The 24,385-nt window shown below is 59.8% G+C and overlaps 3 protein-coding genes and 1 non-coding gene across 11 annotated transcripts in view; 1 reads left to right on the top strand and 3 right to left on the bottom strand.

Moving 5' to 3' along the window:
- Nucleotides 1–176: 176 nt before the first annotated feature.
- IER2 (immediate early response 2) lies at nt 177–3,009 on the bottom strand. The gene has a single exon (XM_003981952.6). It carries the CDS (start codon nt 1,849–1,851, stop codon nt 1,180–1,182), a length of 672 nt encoding a protein of 223 aa, XP_003982001.2. The 5' UTR covers nt 1,852–3,009; the 3' UTR covers nt 177–1,179.
- Nucleotides 3,010–3,347: 338 nt separating this feature from the next.
- Nucleotides 3,348–7,853, top strand: STX10 (syntaxin 10). 5 transcript variants are annotated; one of them, XM_045046522.1, is made up of 8 exons: nt 3,348–3,522; nt 5,411–5,580; nt 5,723–5,817; nt 5,895–5,957; nt 6,845–6,952; nt 7,047–7,153; nt 7,251–7,326; nt 7,443–7,853. In XM_045046522.1, exons 3-8 carry the CDS (start codon nt 5,800–5,802, stop codon nt 7,710–7,712), a joined length of 642 nt encoding a protein of 213 aa, XP_044902457.1. In that variant the 5' UTR covers nt 3,348–3,522; nt 5,411–5,580; nt 5,723–5,799; the 3' UTR covers nt 7,713–7,853. The 5 variants fall into 5 exon arrangements, with proteins under 5 accessions (XP_044902457.1, XP_023101861.1, XP_044902450.1 ...); XM_023246093.2 differs by lacking the exon at nt 3,348–3,522 and adding an exon at nt 4,906–4,988 and having other exon boundaries at nt 7,251–7,345; nt 7,443–7,666; XM_045046515.1 differs by lacking the exon at nt 3,348–3,522 and adding an exon at nt 5,020–5,152.
- Nucleotides 7,854–9,384: 1,531 nt separating this feature from the next.
- TRNAQ-CUG lies at nt 9,385–9,458 on the bottom strand. The gene has a single exon. It is a non-coding gene; the product is annotated as a tRNA-Gln (tRNA).
- A 200-nt stretch (nt 9,459–9,658) lies between these two features.
- NACC1 (nucleus accumbens associated 1) overlaps nt 9,659–24,385 on the bottom strand; it is a 19,738-nt gene continuing 5,011 nt past the window's right edge. For 3 of the 4 annotated variants that reach the window (XM_023246066.2, XM_045046483.1, XM_023246074.2), the window contains 6 exons: nt 14,359–15,330; nt 14,098–14,271; nt 13,406–13,511; nt 13,210–13,307; nt 12,383–12,638; nt 9,659–9,846 (listed from right to left, as the gene is read on the bottom strand). In XM_023246066.2, the coding sequence (XP_023101834.2) occupies nt 9,750–9,846; nt 12,383–12,638; nt 13,210–13,307; nt 13,406–13,511; nt 14,098–14,271; nt 14,359–15,322 (1,695 nt within the window). In that variant the 5' untranslated portion in view covers nt 15,323–15,330 and the 3' untranslated portion in view covers nt 9,659–9,749. Of the gene's footprint in view, nt 12,639–13,209; nt 13,308–13,405; nt 13,512–14,097; nt 14,272–14,358; nt 15,331–24,385 lie in introns of those variants that run through there. The other variant, XM_045046484.1, reaches the window with a different exon arrangement.

The raw sequence follows: 24,385 nt of genomic DNA, 5'->3' as shown, positions 1-24,385 counted from the left end.
CCCAGCACGGAAACGCTCTGGCAAAGAAAAGGGGGCCCAGCCCCATCCCGCCCACTCTACCCACGTGATAGCCGGTCAGACCGGTTTCTGGGGCCCCAGCAAGTCGCCGCCAGCTCCTGACCCCTTAACCCTGCCCCTCCCCCATCAGGGAAGAAAACCAGACGGGCAGCACAGACTTTATTCAAATGGTCTTTTATTTTCCTATCTGGCGTTTCTAGCAAAAAGCCAGATAGATGAAATTAAACAGAATCCACCACAGTAAAGGTAAACAGCCCTCAGCACGCCCTGGCAAGAATCTTCCCCTTCCCAAACTGGCCCAGTCTCACCAGCAACTGGTCCCAGCGCAGCCTTACAAGCGCTCTAAACACCCCCACCCAATTTTGTGATCCAGACCAGGATCGTCTGGGTTGTGTCTGTGTGTCTGAGGGACGGTCACGCCGGAGACTGGGAACGTATTACCACCTCTCACGCACCAGATGAGGAAAATTGTAACCTGAAATTAAATCGGGCCCCCACCTTGCCCCCGCTATACAGCCGAAGGCGCAGGGGCGCGGGGCACAAACCCGCAGCGCGCGGGGCGAGGTGACTCAGGACGCCCTCCTCCCATTCCCCAGGGCGGTCCACACCCCAGACCCTCCTCCCAGGCCCCACACCCACGCAAGGCAACAGGAAGCTCCCCACGTCTGCCCCATGACGCAACGATGACCGCTTGCACAAGTATGTCACTGGTGGGGGAAGGGAGCGCCTGCCTGGAATTCTGAGGTTGGAAATGCAAACACCAACTATTGAAAAACCTTGAAAGGGCAGTACAGCTCCCAATAAAAAATAAAGTCCGACCCTGAGGAGTTTTAAAGAACCTAGCCTCCCTGCTCCCAGTCCCAGAAGGAGAGGGAAAGGTCCACGTCCCAGTCCGTTAAGACAGCACCTGTGGGCGCAGCAGGTCTCGGCGGAAGGCGCTCGCGCTCCCCGCTCAGGCTCCTCGGCGCCGCCGCTGCGCACAGGCGGCGACGGCTCCCCGGGGGCAGAGTCCCTCCTCAGGCCTCTCAGCAGCCCGGGCGGCAGCTCCTCTCCACGGTTTCAGCGGGCGCTCCCCCGGGGGCGGGCCTCGCCTCGGGTGTGCGCACTCCGGCCGACGGTTCGGCCCGCGCTCTGGGCTCCCGTAGCGCCGCTCGGGGACCCTCAGAAGGCCACCACGGCCCGCACGAGCACGTTCAGCATGCTGTCCGCAGGGCGGCAGGCAGGCTTCGCCTCGCATGCCGGCGGCGCCGTCGGGGGGGCGGCGGGGCTGCAGTTCAGGAGGCCAGAGAAGCGCCTCTGTAGGACGCGCGCCAGGTTGGGGAAGGCGCCCTCCGCTTGAGCGGGAGGTGGCTGCAGGCGATCAGGGACCTCCGAAGAGGCCCCTGCCTCCTCCTCCTCTTCTTCTAGACGGGCTTTCTTGCTTGGGACCAGTCCGACGTCCCCGCCGTCACTCAGGCTGCTGCTCCGCCGCTTGCGGCTGACTTTAGTGGGGCGCGGGGCACAGGGAGCTGGGGTCTCCGCGGCTCCCGGCGCCTCCCGCGTGTCCATGGGCTCCGGGGAAGGCTGCTCACCGTCGGGGGGCGCTGCCTCGGCCACAGCTTCCGCTTCCCGCAACTGGTGCAGGCGAGGATCAGAGGAGCGGACGGGCGGCAAGGGCACCTCGGGCTCGTGGGCTTCCACCTTGGCCGAGAGGTAGAGCTCTCGCGCGCTGCGCATGACCAGCGACAGCTGCAGACTCCGGTGCAGCCGCAGGCCACCGCGCTGCATGCGCGAATGGTACATCTTCCACACCGACAGGGTCATGATGCGTTGAGCCTCCTTCTGCACCTCCATGGCGGCTAGACGGCGGGGGCGAGGACGGCGGGGGCTCCCTGACTGGGCAGGACAGGTAGCAGGTGCACTCCGGGCTCCGCGCTCGTTCACGCTTCTCCCCTCGCGCCAACCCACGCCGTGACACTGCTAGGACGCTCTGCCCCGGCGCCCGCCACCCGGGCCCTTTTGTACCCGGGGTGAAGTCACGGAGACGCCCCGCCCAATCCGAGAGCCGCATCCGGGCTTCCCAACGCACCACGGCGAGAGACTCCTTAAAGCGACAGGGTAGAATTTACCCAGGCGGGAGAAGGGAGGGAGTCGGGGCGTGGGGGAGCATTCCCCAGTCCACGCAGAGCTCTCGGGGTGGTCTCCTTTCCCAGGGCCCTCAATGAGCAGGCGCGCGGGCCCAGAAGAGCAGGGCGGCGGATGGGGGAATCAGAGTCCACCCACGTGCTTGCGTTTGAAGCCCCAGTGGCTTGTAGGCAGCGAGTTTCCCTTCGCACCGGGGAAGACCGGGGTTCGAACCGGTATATACCCCGTGGGCACAGTTCCTAGCAGCTACTAGGTGTCTAGTTAATATTTTTTGAATCAGTAACCGATTCGTATTTTTTGAATCAGTAACCGTGCTAACACTTACGAAAGCACTTACTACCCGTCAGGCGCTGTTAAGGGTTTTCCTTTACTAAATGCCTCACCTCCACTCCGCGGAGGGTACTGCTGTACCTGATTTCTTCCGCTGGGGAAATCGAGACAGAGTGACTCGTCCAATGTTTGCTAAACGAATAAACGGCCACTGCAGTGAAAAGGGACACTGGGGCCTCCAGCTCTTGCGTCTTTCTAGCGTAAGCCAGCCCTCCTCACTCCTTCTCTGTAGGCAGTAAGCAGGCGGGCAGCGGGGGCTGGCTCCTAGGCATAGCTGCCCACTCCACGGGCATTGGATGTCTGCAGACACGAACGCAGCCCTGGGTGTCATTCCTGCGCTCCACACCGAACGCCCCCCGCCCCTTTCCTCTACTCGAGCTCCACGGGTGGGCTGGGTGCTCGCAGGACGCAGGACCCGGGCAACAGGACAGTCCGGGTGAACACGTGGCTGTGCCCCTTAGACAACACGGCCCTGCTCCGCCCCTGCGCCCCAGGAAGCGTGCTTGGGGTAGGAGCTGTAAACTGAGCAAGGCAGAGAGAGAGCGGATAGATAGAAAACATCGGCCCCACCCTCCGCTACGCCCTATTGCTCCAGTTCCTCCAAAACAAGATGCAAAATTGTTCCTATAGCTCCATTCATTCGTGGCAAGGGCCCTTTAAGGGAAGGCTCGTCTCCCTCCTCCCTTGCCGCGCCGTAGGGAGAGCGGAGTCTTCCGGCCACTGGAAGCGCCAGACTTCCACGACTAAATTTGGGTATAATGACGTAGGCAGGCGCGCGAGCCGCTTCCGGCTGCCCATATAAGGACAGGGGCCGGGATCTCCGCTCTGAGCTGAGGCAGCCTCCTTCCGGGCGGGCGGGGGCGGTGCCTGGCCTCCGAACACGCCCCCTTCCCTTCCCTCCCCCGCTCCCAGCCGCTAAGGAAGGCTGTAGTCCCGGGCTTCCGGACCAGAGTTTAGCTGGGCGGGCGGGAAAGGAGGGGAAGGCTTCGCTTCCTTCCCTCCGGCGGCCGAGAAGGCGTGACGCCTCTCCGGGAAGCCCCCCGCCAGCAGGTAGGGGCGATCTCTGGGCTTCCACTGACGCCATCTCCCAGAGACCCTCCCCAAAGACCTTGCTAACACGAGGGGCGATTCGCTGAGGACCCATTCGTCCCTGTTCCCCCACAGAGACCCACACAATTATTTCTCCCTACAAGGTTCTCTCCCAGGTGTTCCTTCTCCACCCCCCCCCCCAAATCATGCACCCTTGGAGAACCCCACGCCCCGCCTTCCCACCCCCTGCACCTAAGGACTCAACAATTTTACCTTCTTGACCCCTCCAAAAACTGTCCCTAATCATCGATCCTGCCACACACTACGGCGACCCGCTGAGGACGCCCCCATCTCCCCCAGGACCCCCACGGCGAATCCACAATGATATTCCCAGCCCAGGCTCTGTCTCTGAGAGACTCTGAAACACAGGCTCTCCAAGAACTTCAGACATCCTGCCCAGACTTCCCCAGAGACAGACTAGGACCCCACTCAGGTGATGGCTCCCCCCGCCCCTCCAAAAAAAAGAGTGCTTTTCCGGAGACCTTGTCACACAGATCGCCTCTGTCACACAGGGATCCACTCTATGAGTCTCCAGACATTCCTGGTCCCTCCCCAGACGGAGACCCCACACACCGAGAACTTTCTTGTATACAGAAGCCACCACCACGCCCCCCTTTTCCCGACTCCTGCCTCGCACGCAGAAAGATCCCACACCCCAGAGGCATCTCTGGGGCTCCCACTCACAACCACCCCACCCCAGGGCGATCTTGGGGCGCCCTCCTCCGTAGAACAAAAGAGGAGGGGTAGTCCAGCAAGACTCTCCACCGGAGAATGCCCGCACCTCACTCCACCTCCTGCGGTAAAGTGGGGAGGACTACCTCTCCCCCCACCCCTTCCCAACTCTGGGCTGGGACGATCTCCGAGTACAGGATCAAGGTGCAGGCTCAGGAGGTCTGTTAAGAGCGTCTTCAAAGTGGGGGCGCCCCAAATTGGGGGTCGTGCTGGGGTCACGACCTGGGGTTCGTGGGCTCGAGACCCGCGTTGGGCTGTCTGCTGTCAGCGTGGAGCCCGCTTGGGATCCTCTGTCCCCGCCATCTCTCTCTGCTCCTCCCCGGCGCTTGCTCTCTGTCTCAAGAATAAACAAACATTTAAAAAAAGAGAGAGAGAGAGAGAGAGAGAGGTTCTACCAATCGAATGATCCCCTTCCCTAGTCATAATCTCTGATTTGAAGAAGGTTATTATTATTCACATTGCCCAAAAGGGAAACTGAGGTTGCTGCGGCAACAATGCGAAGGGCTAGCCCTCCAACCGAGAGATTAGGAGCTCCGACCCCCAACCCAGCCAGATTTAACTGGGACTCTGCTGGGGGCGGGCGCGACGAGCTACGGGGACGCGAAGCTGTTTCTGCCCACAATAAAGATGGCCGCGGGGAGGGCGGAAGCGCGGGCCTCCGAGGCCGAGGCCTCTCTTTCTACCCTGGCGTCCAGGTTCTCGATGGTGATGCGGGTCACGTGACGGGGGCGGGGGAGGCGGCGCTTTCCCTTCTTGCTGGGAGGGAACCCGCTACCAAAGCCGAGACGGGAGGGGGGCTTGGCCTCGGGCGGGGTTTGTGTGACATGTCTCTCGAGGACCCATTTTTTGTTGTCCGAGGGTGAGTGACAGCAATGGGGGAGCGAAGAGGGTGCTCGGTCCCCCCGCCAACTAATGCCCGCGTGTCCGGCAGAGCGTGCTAGGCAGTTTGGGCACGGCCGTCGGGGTGCGCGGGTCAGGGAAGACCCGTGGCCGAGTGGGATGGGTGCGCAGGGGGTTATCAGGATATCCTGAGCCCTGACTCGTTTGGGGGCGCAGTGGCCGGCGGGAGGGCCGCCTGCCCCCAGCCGTGACCGCTGTGTGTGCCCCTGCCCGGCAGCGAGGTGCAGAAGGCGGTGAACACGGCCCGCGGGCTGTACCAGCGCTGGTGCGAGCTCCTGCAAGAGGACGCGGCGGTCGGACGCGAGGAGCTGGACTGGACGACCAATGAACTGCGGAATGGCCTGCGCAGCATCGAGTGGGACCTCGAGGACCTGGAGGAGACCATCGATATCCTGGGGGGTTGCAAGGCGTCCTGGGAGAGCCCACTGTTGTGGCAGGGGGCAACCGGACACCTGGGTGGAGTTGAGGGCTTGAGGCAGAGGAGGGGGTCATGTCTGGCTTTGGCCTTGACCCTTGACTCGCGACTTACGCATAGTGGAAGCCAACCCGGGAAAGTTCAAGCTCCCAGCCGGAGACCTGCAGGAGAGAAAGGTGTTCGTGGAGCGGATGCGGGAGGCAGTCCAGGTGAGGAGAGTTTTCGGTGGCGCGAGTGTGGGGAGGTTGGAGTATCTTTACTCTCTGATGGCGTCCTCACCCCCCAGGATATGAAGGACCATATGGTCAGCCCGGCAGCCATAGCCTTTATGGAGAGGAATAAGAGAGAGGTAAGGCATCCGGACCCAGCAACCTCACCCACCCGAGCCCAAGCCTGACCCCTCTGTGTGTGTTCACTCGTCTCCTTTGCACGTGCAGCAGTCGGTCTCTTCTGTGTCAGTGCCCATCTTCTCCGAGCAGTTGGTTCCTGGCTGTCTACCTGCCCGCTCTTTCTGGGTGTAGAATCCTTTCTGCCTCCTAGTGCGGGTCTGTATCCCACCCCCTCTCTCTTTTTTTTTTCTTTTTGCTTGTTGCGTCACTGTTTCCAGGATGTATGCCTACCTTTTTTTTCTGTGTCTGTACCTGGCACTTCTGAGCCTGTGAACTTGGCCTCTGAGTAGATCCCCATCTGCAGTCGGCTTGCATACCATTTCCCTCCGTGGGTGTGCCTGCCCTGTATGTGCCTGCGTATGCCTTTTGTGCGCACTCCCCCAGCTGCCTCTGTTGGTACTTTTTTCTTCTGTGTGTCCATCCAGCCTGTCTCCAACCCGTCATGGGATGCCCATGTGGGATCTGGGAGGGTGTAGGGCCGAGACCTGCACGAGCTTGGGGTCCTAGAGCAGTGCCCACGGGCTTTCCAGGTGTGCTGCCTTGAGGGTCAAAGTCCAAATTCTTAAATACATCTGTTTATATGATGAGTCCACCATGGATTTGGGCAATCCGCATTCCAGCCCCAGGAACTCCCCGTTTTACGGAGGAGGAAACTGAGGCATAGGGAGGTCAATTGATAGGACCTTGGGGTCACCTTGTTAGCAAGCGGTGGGCTTGGGGAACCCAGGCTATCCCATTCCTAAGACCACCTTCCTGGGCAACAGCCATCTAGATTTGCCACCAGTCTGTGTCTGGCTTTGCTGTGAGTGGCCCTGTCTCCCTGAACCTGTGGTCTGTGCCCCCATAGATGCTGACAGGCAAGCCAGCCGCCCCAAAGCCATCCAGCGACCTGCTGGACGCCAGCATGGCCGCAGCCACCTCTCGTTACATTGAGGAGCAGCAGGCTACACAGCAGGTTCGTGCGGGTAGTCGGGGATCCTGGGCCGGAGGGGCCTCCGGACAGCTCAGGGCCCCCCGCTGACGGCAGTTCCCACTCCTCCAATCTGCAGCTGATCATGGACCAACAGAATCAACAGCTGGAAATGGTGTCCGGGAGCATCCGGGTCCTGAGGCACATGTCTGGCCGTGTTGGGGAGGAGCTGGACGAGCAGGGCGTGTGAGGCCAGGATCCTGGGGGTGGGCTGGGTGCCCTCAGCTGGCCGCGCTGGTGTGCCCAGAACTTTTGGAGGCTAACGCCATCTCGGTATCAACAGCATGCTGGATGCCTTTGCTCACGAGATGGACCACACCCAGTCCCGGATGGATGGGGTCCTCAGGAAGATGGCCAAAGTATCCCACATGACGAACGGCAAGCCCCGTTGGGGAGGCAGCTCAGGGGTGGTGGGTGGGGGGCGATGGTACCTCGTCCCCCCACCCCCCGTGACCTCTGACCCTTTTGCCCCCAGACCGCCGACAGTGGTGTGCCATCGTCGTGCTGCTGGGGGTGCTGCTTCTGGTTCTTGTCCTGCTCTTCTCCCTCTGACGCCGGCCTTCCCCAGGGCGCCGGTCCCTCTAGCTGTGGGAGCTGGCAGGGTCCTGCCCCCTGGGAGAAGGGGCTCCTTCCTGGAGAGCTGTCTCGAGGTTCTCATCCGGAGCCAGTGGGACCCTCGGGGCCCTGGGCCAGAGCCCCTGCCACTGGTCCTGTCTCAAGTGTGCTTAGGAGGTGGCAGAGGTAGGGGAACCTCACACCCGCCCCTCCCCGTTTCTACTCTGGTGCCCCAAAGCCGTTTGCTCCTGTGCCTTCCGCGCGTGCCAACTTGGAAATAAAAATCCCAGCCTTTTTTTTTTTTTTTTTTAAATACACGTCTATACCTTACTGTGTGTTGTGGCTCGTTAACTCGTGCCCGTCCCCTAAATGGGACTCCCGTTGCGAGCCCCTTGCTTGCACATGCTGGGGCCCGGGTGTGTACCTACGTGCACAGGCACGCGCCTAGTAGGGGTATCGGTGGTCAGGATTTGGTGCAGAAAAGACTAGTCCGGTTGATTTCTTGGTTTCACGGCGGATGAGGCTGAAAAACCCCAAGCCTGATTCTTCCTTGAGCGTTTGAAGTTTAGTCTAAACGTCTTCTGCTCGTTCTCGGCCCACCGGAGGCAACCGCCTCAGCAGTGGAGCCGAGCAAGCCGCTTCTGAGGCGCCCGAGTACCGCCGGGCTCTAATGGACACCTGGTCACTGACAAGGCAGTGTTTGTAAATTCCAGGGCTTTGCCAGGGCTTGCCCGAGTGAGTCCTATGAGCCAGGAAAACTCGTAAGTGCCGCGGACCTTAGATTGCCATCTCAGATGTTTCCGTTCCGCGCGTGACGCAGTCCCGCATCAGAACCACGCGTCTTAGTGGCTCATTTACACATCGCAAAGTGCTGCCTGTTACAAGGGTGTTGTTCCGTTAGGCTGATTTGTCAAACCTTAAAAAGAACCCGTGTTCAACGTGCCGATTCCCTTTTTCACGCAAACCCGCTAGAGGTCTGGGTTCTCTTGATCTCTCTGTACTCTGTTCCAAGTCTTCCTGAGGTTAAAAGGTGCACTTCTGGGAGGGGATGGTGTTCGCACGTACCTGGGTTTGCCCGCACGTTAAGGCAGACAAGACTTCCTGTTACCCAAGGTGACTGGATCAGTCACCTCTGGATTTTTGGTGGTGGTGTTGCTGGCTGTCAGAACCCTTTCTGGCAGCCGAGGCTGGGGCTGGTGTTCCTCAAGTACAACCGAGCCTCCCTGGGGACTGAGATCCCACCTGATCACCTCCCCAGGACGTCTGTCTGGATGCTCTTCCTAGTTACTAGAGCGGCCAGACCTGCCCCGGGCAGGGATGAAACTTCCTTTTCCACCCCAAGGCAAACACTTTCTGATTTGATGGGCTCCCTAACCTCAGTGAAGAACCTTCCTACACTACTAGAGACATTTCTGAATCGGGGAGACCTTAGCACACATCTGCATCTTTCCCATCTGGTTCGAGAGAACATCTTGGCTTCATAGCCTCAGAACCTGTGGCTCTTCAAGGGATCTTAAAGGATGCCCACCGAACGGGACTTACCGGCTCAACTTCTGTGTTCTTTCTGATGCGTGCGTGGGCCCAACGGCTCAGATGCCGTGAAGGGTGTGGGTGTATTCAGGATGTGTATCTGGGGCTGGGGGTGGCAAACAGACCACAGAAGGGAGGGAGCCAGTGGCTCTGTCATGCAGCCAACTCAACAGAGGCCCTTCTTGGAGGCGATCCTGTAGGACACTGAGGTAGGACCTAGGGCTCGTGCGTGTGTAGGAACAGCCCTGGGGGGATGTATATATATCCCAGTGTCTACACTAGGGTAGCCAGAAGGGGGTTTTAAGCGGAAGCTACTTCTTAAGAATGCTCCATATCCACCGTGGGGCTCGAACTCAGGACCTTGAGATCCAGAGTCCCACGCTCTACCGACTGAGCCAGGCCAGGCACCCCGCCGTAAGTGGAAGCTATTGGCCGCTTGGCTTGGAGCCTGTTTCCCAGTGGCAGGGGCTCTGGCCCAGGGCCCCCCCTCACAGTGGCGTTCTGAGGTGTGATGTTTGCACTGGCTGTCCCGAGCACACGGTGCCCTGGTGTGCAGCGACCGTCCCTTCCTGGGCCCGGCGCCCCCAGAGAGCAGCATGCGGCAGGGCTGTTACAAAGGCGTTTAGTTTATTTTCCTCAGTGTCACTGATATTCTCATGGTTCACATTTCCCAGTGCGGCTCCTCTCCTTACAGTAGTTAATGTGCAATCTCACTTACGGGCCCGGGGAGTGGGGGGTCGGCCCAGGGCGGGGAGGGCGTTGGCACTTCACACGGACAGGGCGGGCGGTCTGTCCTGCGTGAAAGAGGCGGGTGAGTGGGCGGCCAGGGGAGGCGGAGGGGGGGGGGCCCACAGTCTTTTTTTTTTTTTTTTTTTTTTTTGCGTTGGTTGGTGATTCTCCATTCGTGCTCCTCCCTGGGCTGCCCCGGGGTGGGGGGGACCATGCAGCTCAGAGCAGGGCGGGGCAGGGGAGGGGGAGAAGGAAAAGCAGCAGGCCGCCCAGGAGGTGGGGAGGGCAGGGCGGGAGGGGCGCAGGGGTGGCTCCTGGGGTAAGGCACAACCCTGTCTTTGGCTCTCCTGGTGAGGAGTTTCCTCCCCGGCACCCCTGCCCAGCCCCTCCCCCCCCCCCAACACAGTCCCGGGAGCCAGGGGCACCTCCTGGGGTCCCTGAAACGAGGGGCTCTGCCACCCAACCCAGTGCTGCAGGGGCTTGGAGGAGGGACAGGGGCAAGCCCCACCCGAGGACAAGGCAGGGAGGGGCTGGGCAGGGGCCTGTCCAGGACAAAGGGGTGGGGAGGGAGAAGACCCCAGTCCCAGAGAGCTGGCCCCTGCTAAGGCCTGGAAGGAGGGGAGCGCCTGGGGACTCCTTCCTTGTGGGGTCTGGCTGGAGCCCCAGCCCGCCCCTCGGCCTCGGCCGGCCCGGCAGCTTGCCAAGTGACCAGGATATTGTGCTTTGGGATAGATGCTGGGGTGGGATGTCAAAGCCAGGACAAGGGCGTGGGGGAGGTGCGACTAAGGTGCTTGTGCTTTAGCTGGGGCGTCGACTCCCCCCATACACTGGGCCGGCTGAGGGCTAAGGTGCAGGGGCCAGGCCAGGAAAGTGGGATGCCAGGACCCCAGCCAGACCAGACGCCCCCCCCACCCCCACAAAAAGGTGTCAGGAGGGGACCCCTTCACAGACTGGTGGGGGCTGCTGGAGGGAGTGGGGAAGACCTCTGAGTCAGATTCCAAGGGTTGGGGCTGACCCCCACCCCACCTCCCACAATCCCCCTGCCTCTGGAGAGGCTGCCGGTAGCAATGGGCTGGTCAGATTGGGGAGAAGGAAGCAATGGGCTGGTCAGATTGGGGAGAAGGCGGCGAGAGGCAGTGGGGACAGGGCTAGAGGGAAAGGTGAAATTGTAAAGGACACCCAGTGTGGGGGACAGGGAGTAAAAAAAAGAACCCTCCACAGAGTTCACATGTAAAACTCAAAAAAACACAACCCCCTCGCGCTGGGCGAGGACAGAAAGAGGAATGGTTAGAGAAAATTCTGCAAACTGCTAACAATGGAAGTGGGCCCTGCCTTGTCCCCAGAAGCTGGGCTCAGCCAAGAGGCCAAGGCCAGGCCCCCCACCCCCTTCAAATGGAGCCCCGCTGGGGAACAGAGGAGCAAGGGAGGAGCTGGTCAGACCCACAGGAGCCTGAGCAGAGGCCTGGCCGGGTCCCACCTCAGAAATGCGCACCCACACTCCACACACTCACGCACGCACGCATTCAGCCTGCCCCCATCCCCCACCCCGTCCTGCCTGCCGCGTCCCCCGGGGACTGAAGGGGACATCAGACAGTCCCGTTGGTTTGAAAAATAAAAGGAATCTTATACTTCAATATTTCATTAGCTAAAAAAATGCTTTAAAAAGTATGTACAGGGGATGGGGGCAGCGTGGGATGTGGGGGTGGGGGGGGAGGGCAGCAGCCCCCCAGCCTGCTCCCCTGGCTGCTAGCCCTGGCCCTACTGACTCGCATATCCATTTGTTTAAAAGCAAAACTTCTACACACACACACACACACACACACACACACACACACACACACACACACACACACTTCTGTGAGCCCAGGAAACCTCTCGTTCTATTCGCAGAGACCCTCAGTCTTTCCCCAAGAGCCTCCCACTCGGGACCTGCCCCACTCAGGCCCCAGGGGAAAAGTGGGGGCAACAGAGGTGGGCACAGGGTGGGGAGAGAGAGGGGCGCCGGGCCCACCACCGCCCACCACCTTAGATCAGTTGTGAAGTTTCTCTGAGCCTCAGTTTCCTCAGCTGTGAAATGGGCAGTCCCCTCAGCCTCGCCTACCCCAGCCCCCAGGCGCAGGGACAGACGAGGGAGACAGGAAGGCGCTTTTGGAAACGTGGAAGCACTGGGAGGTGGTGGCAGGAGGGGTCCTGAGAACCCTGGGGCCCCTGCAAGTCCCAAGAGGTTGCAGCAAGGGGCCCAGGGCCTGGGGAGGGAGCCTTCCTGAGCCCCCCAGGCCGGCCCCTCCCCGCCTGGCCTGGTGAGTGGGGAGACCACTGCTAGGGGTTAGGAGAGGGGGAGCAGGAGCCCCCCTGACGGCGCCCGAGTGTGCTAGGGAAGGCAGTGCAGAGCTCGCACCGGCCGCTGCCCTCTCCCAGCCCGCTCGGATTGGGGTCAGAGAGTGGGATGGGGAGGCAGAGGGGCTGGGAGCATGCAGCGCCCCCCGCGGGTCCTGGGGAGGGACAGACAGTAGCTCGTGACCAAGATGGTAGGTGGGCGTGATCGGGTGGGGGGGGGGGGGGAGTGTGACGGCCCCGCGGGGAGGGTCCGGTGGTAGTTACTGGAGGGCCTCGGCCGAGGGGCCGGCCTCGCCGTCGTGGCTGGCCGTCTCGAAGCTGTGCTCCACGCCCATCATGTCCGGCTCGATCTTGCCCGTGTCGCTGATGAAGGTGGTGTAGGCATCGCCCTCCGCCATGAGCACCTTGAGCTTGGGGATCCAGCTTTTCCGCACGACGCGGCGGGCGTTGGTGCACATGTCAGCTGCGATGGCGTTCATCTCACTCTCCTTGAAGTTGGGAGCAAAGTTCTGGCAGTAGTCTGCAAGGGCACAGACACAGCGGGGCTCAGGCAGAGTGTGGCCCCGGCCGCTCACACTGCCAGCAGCCACGCGGCCACGCTGCTCCTTGATTCCCAAACACACACCCAGGGCAGCCCCGAACCCCCCTCAGAGGTGGCGGAACGGAGGAACCCGCGAGCCACGACGTCGGTTGACCCCATGCCTGACTGGGCTCGGCCGTGTGTGGGGTTTGAGAGGATGGCCCAGGGCTCTTGAAAAGTCTGGGTCATTTGCCAGAATTTCGGAACTGCGAGATTCCACACGAAAACCCAGACTTCTCTCCCGACAGCTGGCTGGGGCCTGGCTGCTTCACCACTCCCATGACTCCCCGAGGACCCCTCCCCCCGCACACCCACCCCCACAGCTGACACAGGCTGACCTTCAGTGCCCCCCGCCCCTCACTGTGGGGAAATCTCTATCCAGTCACAGCCTTCTTCCCCACAGGCCTAGATTGAGCCTCAGAATCTTGACCCCAAGCCCCACCCATCTATCAGGGCCAACGCGGAAGAGGACCATCTGCCTGCCCCGGGCCCCGCCCCTCCAGAGACTCACACTTGACAGCGTGAAGGACGCGACTGTCCAGCGGTTTGCGGCTGGGGTTGTTGGAGGAAGAGCGGATGCCGGTGCCACAGCTGTTGGCCAGCGTGTTCCTGGGGTGGAGGGCACGGGGGAGGGGAGTCAGGCCGCCCGTGGCAGGGGGTATGGGGCGGCCCCCCTCCCCTCCAGCCGGGCTCTGCGAGGGCCTCACCGGTCAAAGAAGGAGGCCAGGAGGCGCCGCAGCAGGACCTTGTGCCGCGTGCCCGCGCTGACGTGGCAGTTCATGAGCTGTGCCCTCGTGATGTACACATTGGTGCCTGGAGTGGGGAGCAGGAGGGTGGCCGGGGGGCCCCAAACTGCCACGTTCCCCACTTGGCCGGGCCCCGGCCTGGGCCCGGCCAAGACGCTCCCTGACAACTCGCCCCGGCGTGGCCTCGTCAGCGGTCAGGCGAGGACAGATGGTGGTGCCGCTGTGCACGGGGCACCTAGAACATGCCGGGCCCTGCTTGCACACGGGGGGCTTTTGCCCACACAACCACCTGGGCATCAAAAAGAACAGGCAGTGGCAGCTCACGCCAAGGCACCCTGCCTCCAAGAGCCGAGATTCTTAGCCACCGTATCAGGCAACCCCCAAACCACCCTAAGAAGCCGCTCATCTACCCGCGTGGCCAACAGTGCCGACCCACAATTATACCAGCCTCCGGGGCAGAAGCCTGGAGGCCGGCCTTTGGGACGAATCCACACCAAGGGGTGTCAGCTGCCCCAAGACACGGCCAGCGGTGGCAGCGGGGCTGGAGTCAGATCCCAAGTGTGGCTCCTAAACACCGGGCCAGGGGCGCTGGCTCAGAGGGCAGACGTGGGGGAGGAAGGGGGGGTTCTGGGGAGGAAGTGACGCTGGCCCACCTGTCACCAGCTCCAGCTTCTCGGAGGGGTCCCCCTCGTCGTAGAGCTTGGGGTGGCAGCGGTTGCCGATCTGGTTGATGAGCTCGGCCGGGAGAGACGCCAGGTCTTGCCGCACCCGGATGCGATTCCGGGACTCGGGGGCCACCTGCTCAGGGAGGGCCTCCACCTTCTCGGCTTCGGGGGCAGAGAGCAGCACGTGTCGGGGACTGGGGCGGGGGCGGGGGCGGGGACCGGGGCGGGAGGGCAGGGCAGGCACCTCACCTGTCTGGCCGACGTTCATCATGCTGTACATGGTGTACATGTTGCAGATCTGCCGGTACTGCTCGTCCGTGCCCTCCTCGCCTGCATCCTCCTCCTCATCCTCCTCGTTGTGGTAGGAGCCGGGGCTGTCGCTGGTATAGGCACTCGAGGTGCCTGGGCTGGTCCGCTCTGACGTGCTGGGCCCGCTCACCACGCCCCCTGCCGCCACCGCCGCCGCCGCCGCCGCCGCCCCCCCAGCCGGTTGCCCGGTGCCGGCCCCCGCCGCCGCCGCCGCCACGGCCACCCCGGCGGGCTGTGCCGCCGCCACCACCGGGGCCTGCTGGGGCGGCCGGTTGGCAGCCAGGTCTGGCGTGGAGAACTTGGCCATCTTGCGGCTGCCGTTGCCACCGCCACTGCCGCCGCTGTCCCACAGCCGCTTGGCCACGGGCGTGCACTGCACGGAGTCCGACTCCTGCTGCTCCGTCTTGACGCGGGACACGAGGGGCAGCGGGGTGCCACAGGCCGGCCAGCTCGACGTCTGGGCCACGGGGCTCTGGGGCTCGGACGATGGGGCCTCCTCAGCGTGCAGGCCCTGGGAGTCGCAGCTGGGGGAGCTCACCTTGAGGAAGAACTCGGTGCCCTTCTCCATGATCTCCTGGATCTGCAGGAAGCCGGCCGTGTACATGAGCAGGAACTGGTCCCCCACGTTCATGCTCAGCCGGCCCGTGTAGCAGAAGCTGAGGATCCGCTGGAAGGACTGGGGCTGCACGGCAGCCGGCAGCTCCACCACCGCGCTCCGGCTGCTGTTGAACAGGTCCCGGAAGTAGGAGCTGCTGGCGGCCAGCACGGCCCGGTGGGCCTTAAAGGCGTGGCCCTTGACCACCACGGACACGTCACAGTACAGGCCCTGCAGCCGCTGCTCGTTCAGACACTCCAGAATGCTGTTGCCGAAGTTCGGGATCTCCATCTGCAGGGTCTGGGCCATGGCGGCAGCTGCGCGGGGTGGGGGGGGGAACAGGGAGAGACAGACGGAGGGACGGGGTCAGGCAGCAGACTCAGCCCTCCTCTCGTGAACCTCACCTGCTGCAGGGAGGCACGTGGGAGCAGCATCCACAGGGTGGACTCGGCCGCGGTTGTGAGAATCACCGGGAGCCACCCACGCCTTCAGTCCCGGCACAGACTTGCCTCCATGACAGACTGTCAGATCAGTTATGTCAGCCACAGGCCCGGGGTGGGGGTGGGGCGTGCTGGCCGTCCCTTGCAGACAGGAGGGCAAACGCACACTTACACGTAGGTGCCTGAATTTGAAATGAGCGAACACAGTGAGCGTCTGTGAGCATTAAGCATCACCAGCACGACACGCACAGATAGGGCAACCCCTAGCGAAGGGCACTGGCGTCACAACACCAAGAGGCCAGGGTCGTCTGGTTTTTCACACTGCGTCCACAGGGCTGAGCGCGTGACCCCCAATCACTGTTTGATGAATGAATGAATAACCTACTGAAGAAACCCCGAAAGCGCACGAGAACATCACTAGTCGTCAGGGTAACTACGCGAGCCCAAACCACAGCGAAACACCATTTCATACCAACGGGGCTGGATGGAATAAAAAAGACAGACAAGTGTTGGCAAGGATGAGATCGGAATCCTCCTACGCTGCTGGTGGGGATGCAAAATGGTGCAGTTGCTATGGAAAAAGTCTGGCAGCTCCTCAAATGATTAAACACGGAGTTACCATATGACCCAGCAATTCCATTCCTTAGAATTATACCCAAGAGAAACAAACACCTAGATCCACAGAAAATCCTGTGCACCGTTCACAATCGCCAAAAAGGTGGAAACCCAAATGTCCATCAACTGATGAGTGGATACATAAAATATGGTCCAGTCATCCAACGGAATATTATTCAGCCATAGAAAGGAACAAACACGGATACAGGCGAGGATATGGGTGAACCTTGAAAACACTATGCTGAATGCAAGAAGGCAGACAAAAGACCTGTGTATTACATGATTTTATGTATGGATGGGTTCTTTCACTTACTTATTTAGCTAAAAGATCAGAAGTAATCTCTACACCCAACGTGGGGCTCGAATCCACAAAACTGAGATCAAGAGTCGCGGGCGCTGCCGACTGAGCCAGCCAGGCACTCTTACATGATCCCATGTATACAGATCTCCAAAACAGGCAAATCCAGAGCTGGCAAGGTGGGGGGGTGGTGAGCAGAGGAATGCAGTGTTTCTTCTTGCCGAAATGTAAAATGGGCTAAAATTGTGGTGATGTGTGCACAACTCTGAATAAGCAATTGTGATCTTTGAATAACATAGGTCTGAACTGTGTGGGTCCACTTATACGCAGAATTTCTTCAATACGGTTCAGTACCATAGATGTTATTTTCTCTGCCTTATGATTTTATTTTCTTTTAAGTAATCACTACGCCCAAGTAGTGGGGCTCAGACTCATGACCCAGAGATCAAGAGTCGCATGCTCCTCTGACAGAGCCAGCCAGGTGCCCCTTCCTTATGATTTTCTTGGTTAACATTTTTTTTCTCTAGCTTACTTTATCGTAAGAACACAGTAGGGCCGCCTAGGTGGCTTAGTCAGTTAAGCGTCCAACTTCAGCTCAGGTCATGATCTCCCGTTCATGGGTTTGAGCCCCCGCGTCTGGTTCTGTGCTGACAGCTCAGAGCGTGGAGCCTGCTTTGGATTCTGTGTCTCCCTCTCTGCACCTCCCAGACTCACTCTGTCTCTCTCTCAAAAATAAAATAAACACTAAGAAAAAAAAAAAAAGAACATAGTATAGAATACTTATACAAAGTATGTGTTAATTGACTGTTTTCATTATCGGTAAGGCTCCCGGCCAACAGTAGGCTGTTAAGTTTTGGGGGAGTCAAAGATTTTGCATGGGCTTTCGACTTTGCACCCCCCCCATCTCAACTCGGTTCAAGGGTCACCTGTAGTGAAAACCATGGAGTTGTACACTTTAAATGAACTTCATGGTATGTATATCTCAATAAAGCTAAAATAAAGAAATAAGAATCCACAGGACCAGTTTCTTCTGGGCAGAAGACATGAGAAACTTGCCACGAACACTCCTGAGTCTTGAATTTTGAACCTGGTGATCGTATTACACCTACTTACAAAAATAGGTAATATTTTAAAAGACGTAAAATGTGTGAAATCGTAGCATACACATCTAATTGGTGAAAATTAACCCCAAAGTGCTAGAGGGGGATAGAAATGCCAATTCAAGAAACTGTGGCCCTTCTCAGGGAGGCCCAGGCACCTCTCAAATGGGAACTTCTGCATCACAGCCGATTCCATCAGTGCACATTCCAGCACATTCCAACCCAGAACTGGTGGGGTGGGATGGGCATGTCCAGTACTCTAAGGGCACTCATAAAAGGGCATTGAAGGACAAGGCGGCTTTATAACTGTGCCCATGGTAAAAGTGAGTCCCCTGCAATTCTATGGACTATAGAAGGCAGTGGTCCTGAATGGGCTGGGTGAGTATGAGAAGAGTCCAGCTGGTGAGAAGGAAGAAAGTCGGTGTGCAAAGGCCCTGGGGCAGGTACCAACTAGAGCCCCCAGCTGTTTCCCCTCATTCTCAGATTAGCTCGCCTGCTTCTTTCACATTTTTCATCCACTAGCGAGTCCCTTCTGAGCTGCCTCCACGGGCTGAACCCTGGGACACAGTGGAACTGTGGTAACCAAGAGGACAACAGAAGCAGCCATGTGCCCACGGGAAGTCCTGGCTCCAGAACCAACTTGTTCCTGAAGGCAGGAACTCCGAATCGCTGCTTCTCCATTTGGAAACAGATGTTGGTTAAGGCCAACCCGACTGTGCAAATCCAGTGTGCGTTCACTAGGCTGCTACATGTGATGGACCCTGAGGGAGACACTGGCAGGCCCTGCCCCTCCCAGCACCCGGGCCACCCAAGAGCTGACAGTTGGTGACCTACAGGAGTTCTCTGAATCCTCTTAGCAACCCCACGGGGCTGATTTCATACTCCCAATTTTCAGACGGGAAAACTGAGGCCATGGGGGGATGTTAAAAACAGTCTCAAGGTCATCGCTGAGGAAACAGTAGGGACAAGATTCAAATCAGGGTCTCTGTGGGCACTGAAACTTGTGATTTCCCTTAGCTATGCCCTCTGCTTCCTTGTCCTCATCAAAATCACTGTCACCCCCAGGAAAAACAATTTAAGGCAATCCCGGGGGGAGACAGGGACTCCGCCGTCAGAAGGCAGCACCTTCCTTCAGGAGTTCAAACTCAATAGCAGATGGGCTAGGAGCTGGCCCTCTGTGTGTGGATAAGAGAAACTGAGGCACCAAGTGGAGGCAAAGGACGCAGCCCAGAGAGCCCGCTCCAGGGGCCTGGCACCCCCAACCCAATTCCCAAGGCTGCCAAAATGAAGCTACCCCAAGGTACTGGGGCCCAAGTGACCAGAGCCAAGGGGGTCAAGGGTGAGGCCAGCTCCCTCGACAGGATCACTAGACCCCCAGTTGGGAAGGCTCTCACGGTAAGGGGAAGGACCAAGGCAGGAGAGGCCTGCAGTGGAGTCCAACCCCAGACCTGGGTTCCACTGCCAGGCCCTCCCCTCTGTGCCTTGGTTTGTTCATCTGCAAAATGGAGACTCACTCGTCCAACCCACCCTGATAAACTGCAAGGCGCGAGGGACACAGCCCTGAAGGAGACTGGCTATTTCCATGTGCAGTTGTCTAGCGGGAAGACACCGGGAGTGACACATTTACCGCCGGGGTGAGTGTGTCAGAGGGGCTGGGCTGACTCTGGGAGTGAGGTGAAGACAGGGGACAGAGGGCCACCAAGTCTCGGGCAGGAAGGAGTGAGGTGCAGGCAGAAGACCCCAGGAGGCCAGCGGCGGCTTCAGGCGAGTGCAGGGGCAGCAGGGCTGCTGGGAAAGGGTGGGACGGGGGGCCCTGGTCTGGCGAGGGGAAGTGTTTCCGCGGGAGCAGCGGGAAGCTTGGAGCAAGGGAGACACAGGCCCAGACCGCCTTCGGGAGAAGTCCCAACCAAAACAGGGGAGACACTGAGGGCTGGGCCAGTGGTGGGGCAAGTGGCAGTGGGGCAGCCACAGAGAGAGGACAGTCAGGCTCAGGAGTGAGTGGCTAGGAGGAGGGAGCACCAAGGCAAGAATAAATGCCTCCAGTCTGGGACGTGGCAGCTGCTGGGGGAGGTGCTGCAGAAGAAATTCTGGGGGGCTCTCCTAACTGTGCTGGTGTGCCAGTTGCTGCTAAGGGCACAAGGACCGCCCCGCTTCACAGGTGAGGACTGAAGCGCGGCCCTGCCCCTCCCGAGGCGGCCGGGCTTGAGGGCCTGACCCCTCACCGGGAACCGGCACCGGATGGCAGCTCAGCTCGGGGAAAGCTCAGCAACGTGTGCCGAGGTCCCTGGGGCGACAGCGGGAACACGCACAGGGAGGCGCTCCCAAAGGCGAGAGCCAACCTGGCATTCAGGCTGGGGTCCCCCAGGCCTTGTGAACCCCAGCCTCACAGCCCGGCACCCAGGGCTCTGACGCCTTAACCATCTGGCGGGGGGAGGCAATCAGTGCCAACGGCTCAACCAGTCAATGCGCAGGAACCCCCTCCACGGTGCAGGGGAGTGGGGTGGCAGGGCTTGAGATGCAGAGACCCCATGTGGCCTTGCTGTCCCTGCAAGGGCAGCGAAAGGCGAGGGCTTGGCTGGCTTTAGAAGCATAGGACAGGTCACCCCCAGGCTCCCCTCCTTCCCTCCCTGGGCAAATGCCCCAATCCAGTCCTCTGGACTCAGAAAGAACGGCTGTCCTGGCTCTCCCGGAAGCCCCTTAGCCACACTAGCCCTGTGAGGGGAGGGACCGTGGAGCACGACGGGCTCCCAGAAAACAGGTCTATAGTACCTGCTGCCTAGGCAGTGGTGATGGAGTCAAGAGTCGGGGGTTTCTCAACCACCCAGCAGTCCTGTCCCTGCCAAGCACACTGCATGGCTCTCCCACCCGCGCCAGGCGTCTGTCCCGGCTGTGCCCCCTGCCGGGAGAACCCTTTTCCTCCCACTGCCCACATCTTCCTCTCCCACTGTTACCCCCTGGCTCTGAGAATTCTCCAGACTGGAGAAGATGCCCTTCTTCTGCACACTCTCCCCGGCTCCCACACGCAGAGCCCTAATGCTTACCTCTGAGAAAAACTAAATCCCACTCGACTAGAGAATCCTTAAGGGCAGAAGACCTCACAATGTGGCATATTAGCCTGCCCATCTTCTGGGGTCCCCAGACTGCCCTCGAAGGAAGAGGCGGCTCCCAGCCCTACGCAGGGCCAAAGGGACCCTCCCAGCATCGCTAGTGTCCTGGCCCCAAACACGAGCAGGTCTCCCAGTGAGATGCAAGGGCCCAGCACTCCGTTTCCATGACCTCCCAAGTCACTCAACAAATATTTGCCAAGCGCCTGCCTGGGGCATGAAGTGCCTGGGAGCCCGGGGCAGGCCATGAGCGAGACAAGGCCTGCCTCCAGGGCTCATGGTCCAACAGGGAACGTGGTCTTACATCCAGAGTTCCACAGATCAACGTGCCGCATGTGTGGGCCTCTAACATTACAGCTGACATATTGGAGCGGGGACGGGGGGTGGGGGGGGCAGATAGAACGAGGCGGCGGTGGAATGGGAGCATAGCCCTCGACGTACAGGGAGACCTTGCAGAGTCCTGAGAGAGAAGCAGGCACAGTCCTTCCAGAAAGTGAAGGTAAATGAAGGCTGGTGCTGGGCCCAATCCTTGGTTAGTTTCTCTCTTCCCAGGGATTGAACCCAGACCGAGGGCTCTGCTCTGGACCCAACTGTGCCTCCTCGCCCCAATTCGTGGGTTGAACTCTTACCCCCCAACACGTCTGTATTTGGAGATGCAGTCTTTAGGAGGTAATTAAGATTAAACAAGGGCCTAAGGGTGGGAGCCCTGATCTGCTAGGACCGGTGAGTCTTAGAGAAGGGGGAGATTTCTCTCTCCGTAAGGACACACACCAAGGTCGTGTGGGCACATCTGGTCTTGGACTTCCAGGCTCCAGAAGTGGGAGCCATGTCTGTTGTTTCGGCCACCCCGTCTCTGGCGCGTTGTGCTGGCAAGCTGGCTCAAGACAGGCTTGAAGTAGCGTCCTCTCGCCTACAACTCCCCCGTGGAGCCCCTGTCCTGGGCTCCCTGTGGGTGCCAGACGTGTATATGTCCCCAGTACTAACTCGACGTGCCTGCGGCCAAACCCCTCCCCACACCCCCAAGCCCGCCGGCCAAAGCTCTCACCAGCTCCAGCCTTCCTTGCTCAGGCCAACACCCTGATCTGACCCCCAAACTCTTTCAAAACCTGTTCTCACCACCTGCTCTTGGGACTTCCTAGGATGCTGTCCCCGAGATGGCCACAGCTCGTCACACCTGCCCAGTCACTTATCTCAAACTCCCAAAGACAGAAGCTCTCCCAACCCCAATTCCTTCGCTTCTCCTGCTTGGTTTTTCCTCCTTGGTGCTTCCTACCATCTAGCTAGCTGGACGCGTCCTCGGCTTTGTGTCAGTTCCACCAGGGCAAGATGCCTGCCTATCCGGTTTATACTGCAGTGTTCGCTGCCCCCTAGGACCAGACAGGTACACAGTGGGTGCTCAATAGTTGTTTGTGGAATGAAAAATTATTCCCGTTACTTCCAACCTAACTCCCCTTTTTGTTCCACGTGGATGTGACCCACACAGGGTGGGAGCCCCCAGGGCCAGCGTGGAGGGTGCCGCGCAGACCGGTGCCCCCCTCGGGCAGCCGCACCAGGCGGGTGGCCTGCAGTCAGGGTCCCGCTCGGAGCTCAGTGTCACTGCATTTCGGATTCCCACCAACTGCTCGCACTACTGCCTGATCGTGCCGGGGTGCGGCAGGCTTGAACTGCAAGCGCTTGGGTGGCGGGGCGACTCCTGGGAGTGGGAACTGGCAGGGATTTGGAAAGGGCGCTCCAAACTCCCCAGGCAGCACAAGCGAGGGGTACGGATGTGCGCCATCACCAGGGACGGACTGTCTGTCTTCCCGGCCGACTTTCCAGGGAAGCTGTGAGCTGCCCGATGCAGTGCAAGCCAGTTCAGGGAAACCACCAGCCCCAAGTGAAAGGACCGGAGGCCCGTGTTAAGCCCCACAGGACTTCAAGCAGCTCAGCAGGAGGTCAGAGTAAGGTGGGGGGAGGGGATACACCCCCAGGCTGCCAGAGCAGCCCTCCTGGCCCAGAGCCATTCTGACCCTCAGTAGGCGCCAACTGCAAAGCAGCTGAGGCAAACATTTGCTAACGAAGAACAAAGTGTTACCTGACTGTACAGATCTCCACTGCTGGCATTTAAAAAAAAAAAAAAAAAAAAAAGGACTTTATTATTATTTTTTTAGTAATCCCTACACCCAACACGGGGCTTGAACTCACAACCCCAAGATGAAGAGTCGCAGGCTTTTCCGACTGAGCCAGCGAGGCACCCCCCTACTGTTGGCATTTTTAAAGTAGGTGCACATCCCCCCCCCCCCCCACAAAAAAAGTGGCCATGATATCCACAGTGGGTGACGGGATTGTGACAGGGCATTAGCTGGCAAGTAGCATTTACACTGCCCCTACTGTGCACCTGCACAGGGCAAGGGCTCTGTTACACTTCTCTCTCTGGTTTCTGAGGAAGAAACAACTCTTCCCGCCATTTTCCGGGCGTAGAGAGCAAGGCCCAGAATTGCGCCCAGGCCCTCTGGCTCCTGTCCCAGAATCGGAGGTAACAGTGGCTGAGGCTTCCTCACCACGGCTGGCCCATGCCAAGCTCGTCCCCCACGTGGTCCCATCGCTCCCCGAGGCACGCAGGCCACCGTGACTAGACCCATCCCATGGATGGGAAAACTGGGACTCAGAGAGGCCAGAGCTGGGGCTCTTTATCTTCACTGGGTATGTCTTCTCCATCAATGGGATCTCGGTTGCCCTCTGAGGGCCAGGCTGCGTGCCGTTCCTGCCTCCCCTACAGGAGGCCTTCTCCTTTGCCCAGCCTCCCCCAGCTACTCCCTCCCCTTCCCCCCTGCCGCCTCTGGGAAAGGAGCAGTCCAGTCCCCCCCTTGCCCCAGGGTCTCCCTCTCTCCTCCCACTCTCCCTTCCTCCGCCCACAGCAGCAGCTCCTACAAGGAGCCGGGCAGCAGCCCTACCCCCCACCCCAAGCCCACCTTTCGGAGTTACACCCTAATCCCTGTGTGCCTTCAAACTTGAAGGAGGAGGTGGTGGCAGGCACACAAAGGGTCGTGGAGGGAGGGTCGCATGCTAAGGCCCTGAGGTGAGGCTGGTGTAGCTAAGGCAGGAGGCCTGGAGGCCTGGAGGGCAGGTGGTTCCTGGGAAGGGGCCTGTCAAAACGGGCTTGGAAGGCGACGCAGGACCTTGGCAGGGCTTAAGAATACCAATCTTGTTATTTTACACAAAGCGCAAAGCTTCCTGCTTAGAATTGTGCTTCCCTTCCTCTACACCGCCAGAAAACATCTCCCTGTAGCGGCGCTGACAGCCTGACATCAGTCTTCCCAACTCGAAAAGGGGCCAACAGCAGCAGCCACCTCCGGCGGCCATTCCGAGGACTGAACCAGCAAGCAATGCAGGCAGACTGGTGCTTACCCTGAGTCCGGGACCCGGTAACACCAGCTGTTATTAGCCACGTCCCCTCTGTTCCTCCCCCTAAGCCCTTCGCAGGGCTGTAAGGTCTCTGACAGCAGCGGCCACGTCCTACAGCCCCAGAACCTTATGCCATTTCATGATTAATCGAGCAGTACTTGCTGAGGGCTCCCTCCCTGCCCCAGTGCCTTCACAGCATCATCAAACACTCCAGACACCAATCTCTGTGCTCCTCATGGTAACAACACAGTGAGGATGCCCCGACCTTGTGGCCACTGGGACCAGATCACTCTTTGCGGGGGGGGGGGACGGACGGACCACCCTATACATTACGTACGATGTTGAGCAGCATTCCGGACCTCTACGCTCACTAGAGGCCAGTACCAGCCCCAGCTGTGACCACCAAACACGTCTCCAGACATTTCCCAAAC

The sequence above is a fragment of the Felis catus genome, chromosome A2 (assembly GCF_018350175.1).
Source record: "Felis catus isolate Fca126 chromosome A2, F.catus_Fca126_mat1.0, whole genome shotgun sequence".
Taxonomy (NCBI): Eukaryota; Metazoa; Chordata; class Mammalia; order Carnivora; family Felidae; genus Felis; species Felis catus.
Note: the sequence above shows the minus strand (reverse complement) of the source record. Positions and strands in the feature narration are given on the sequence as shown.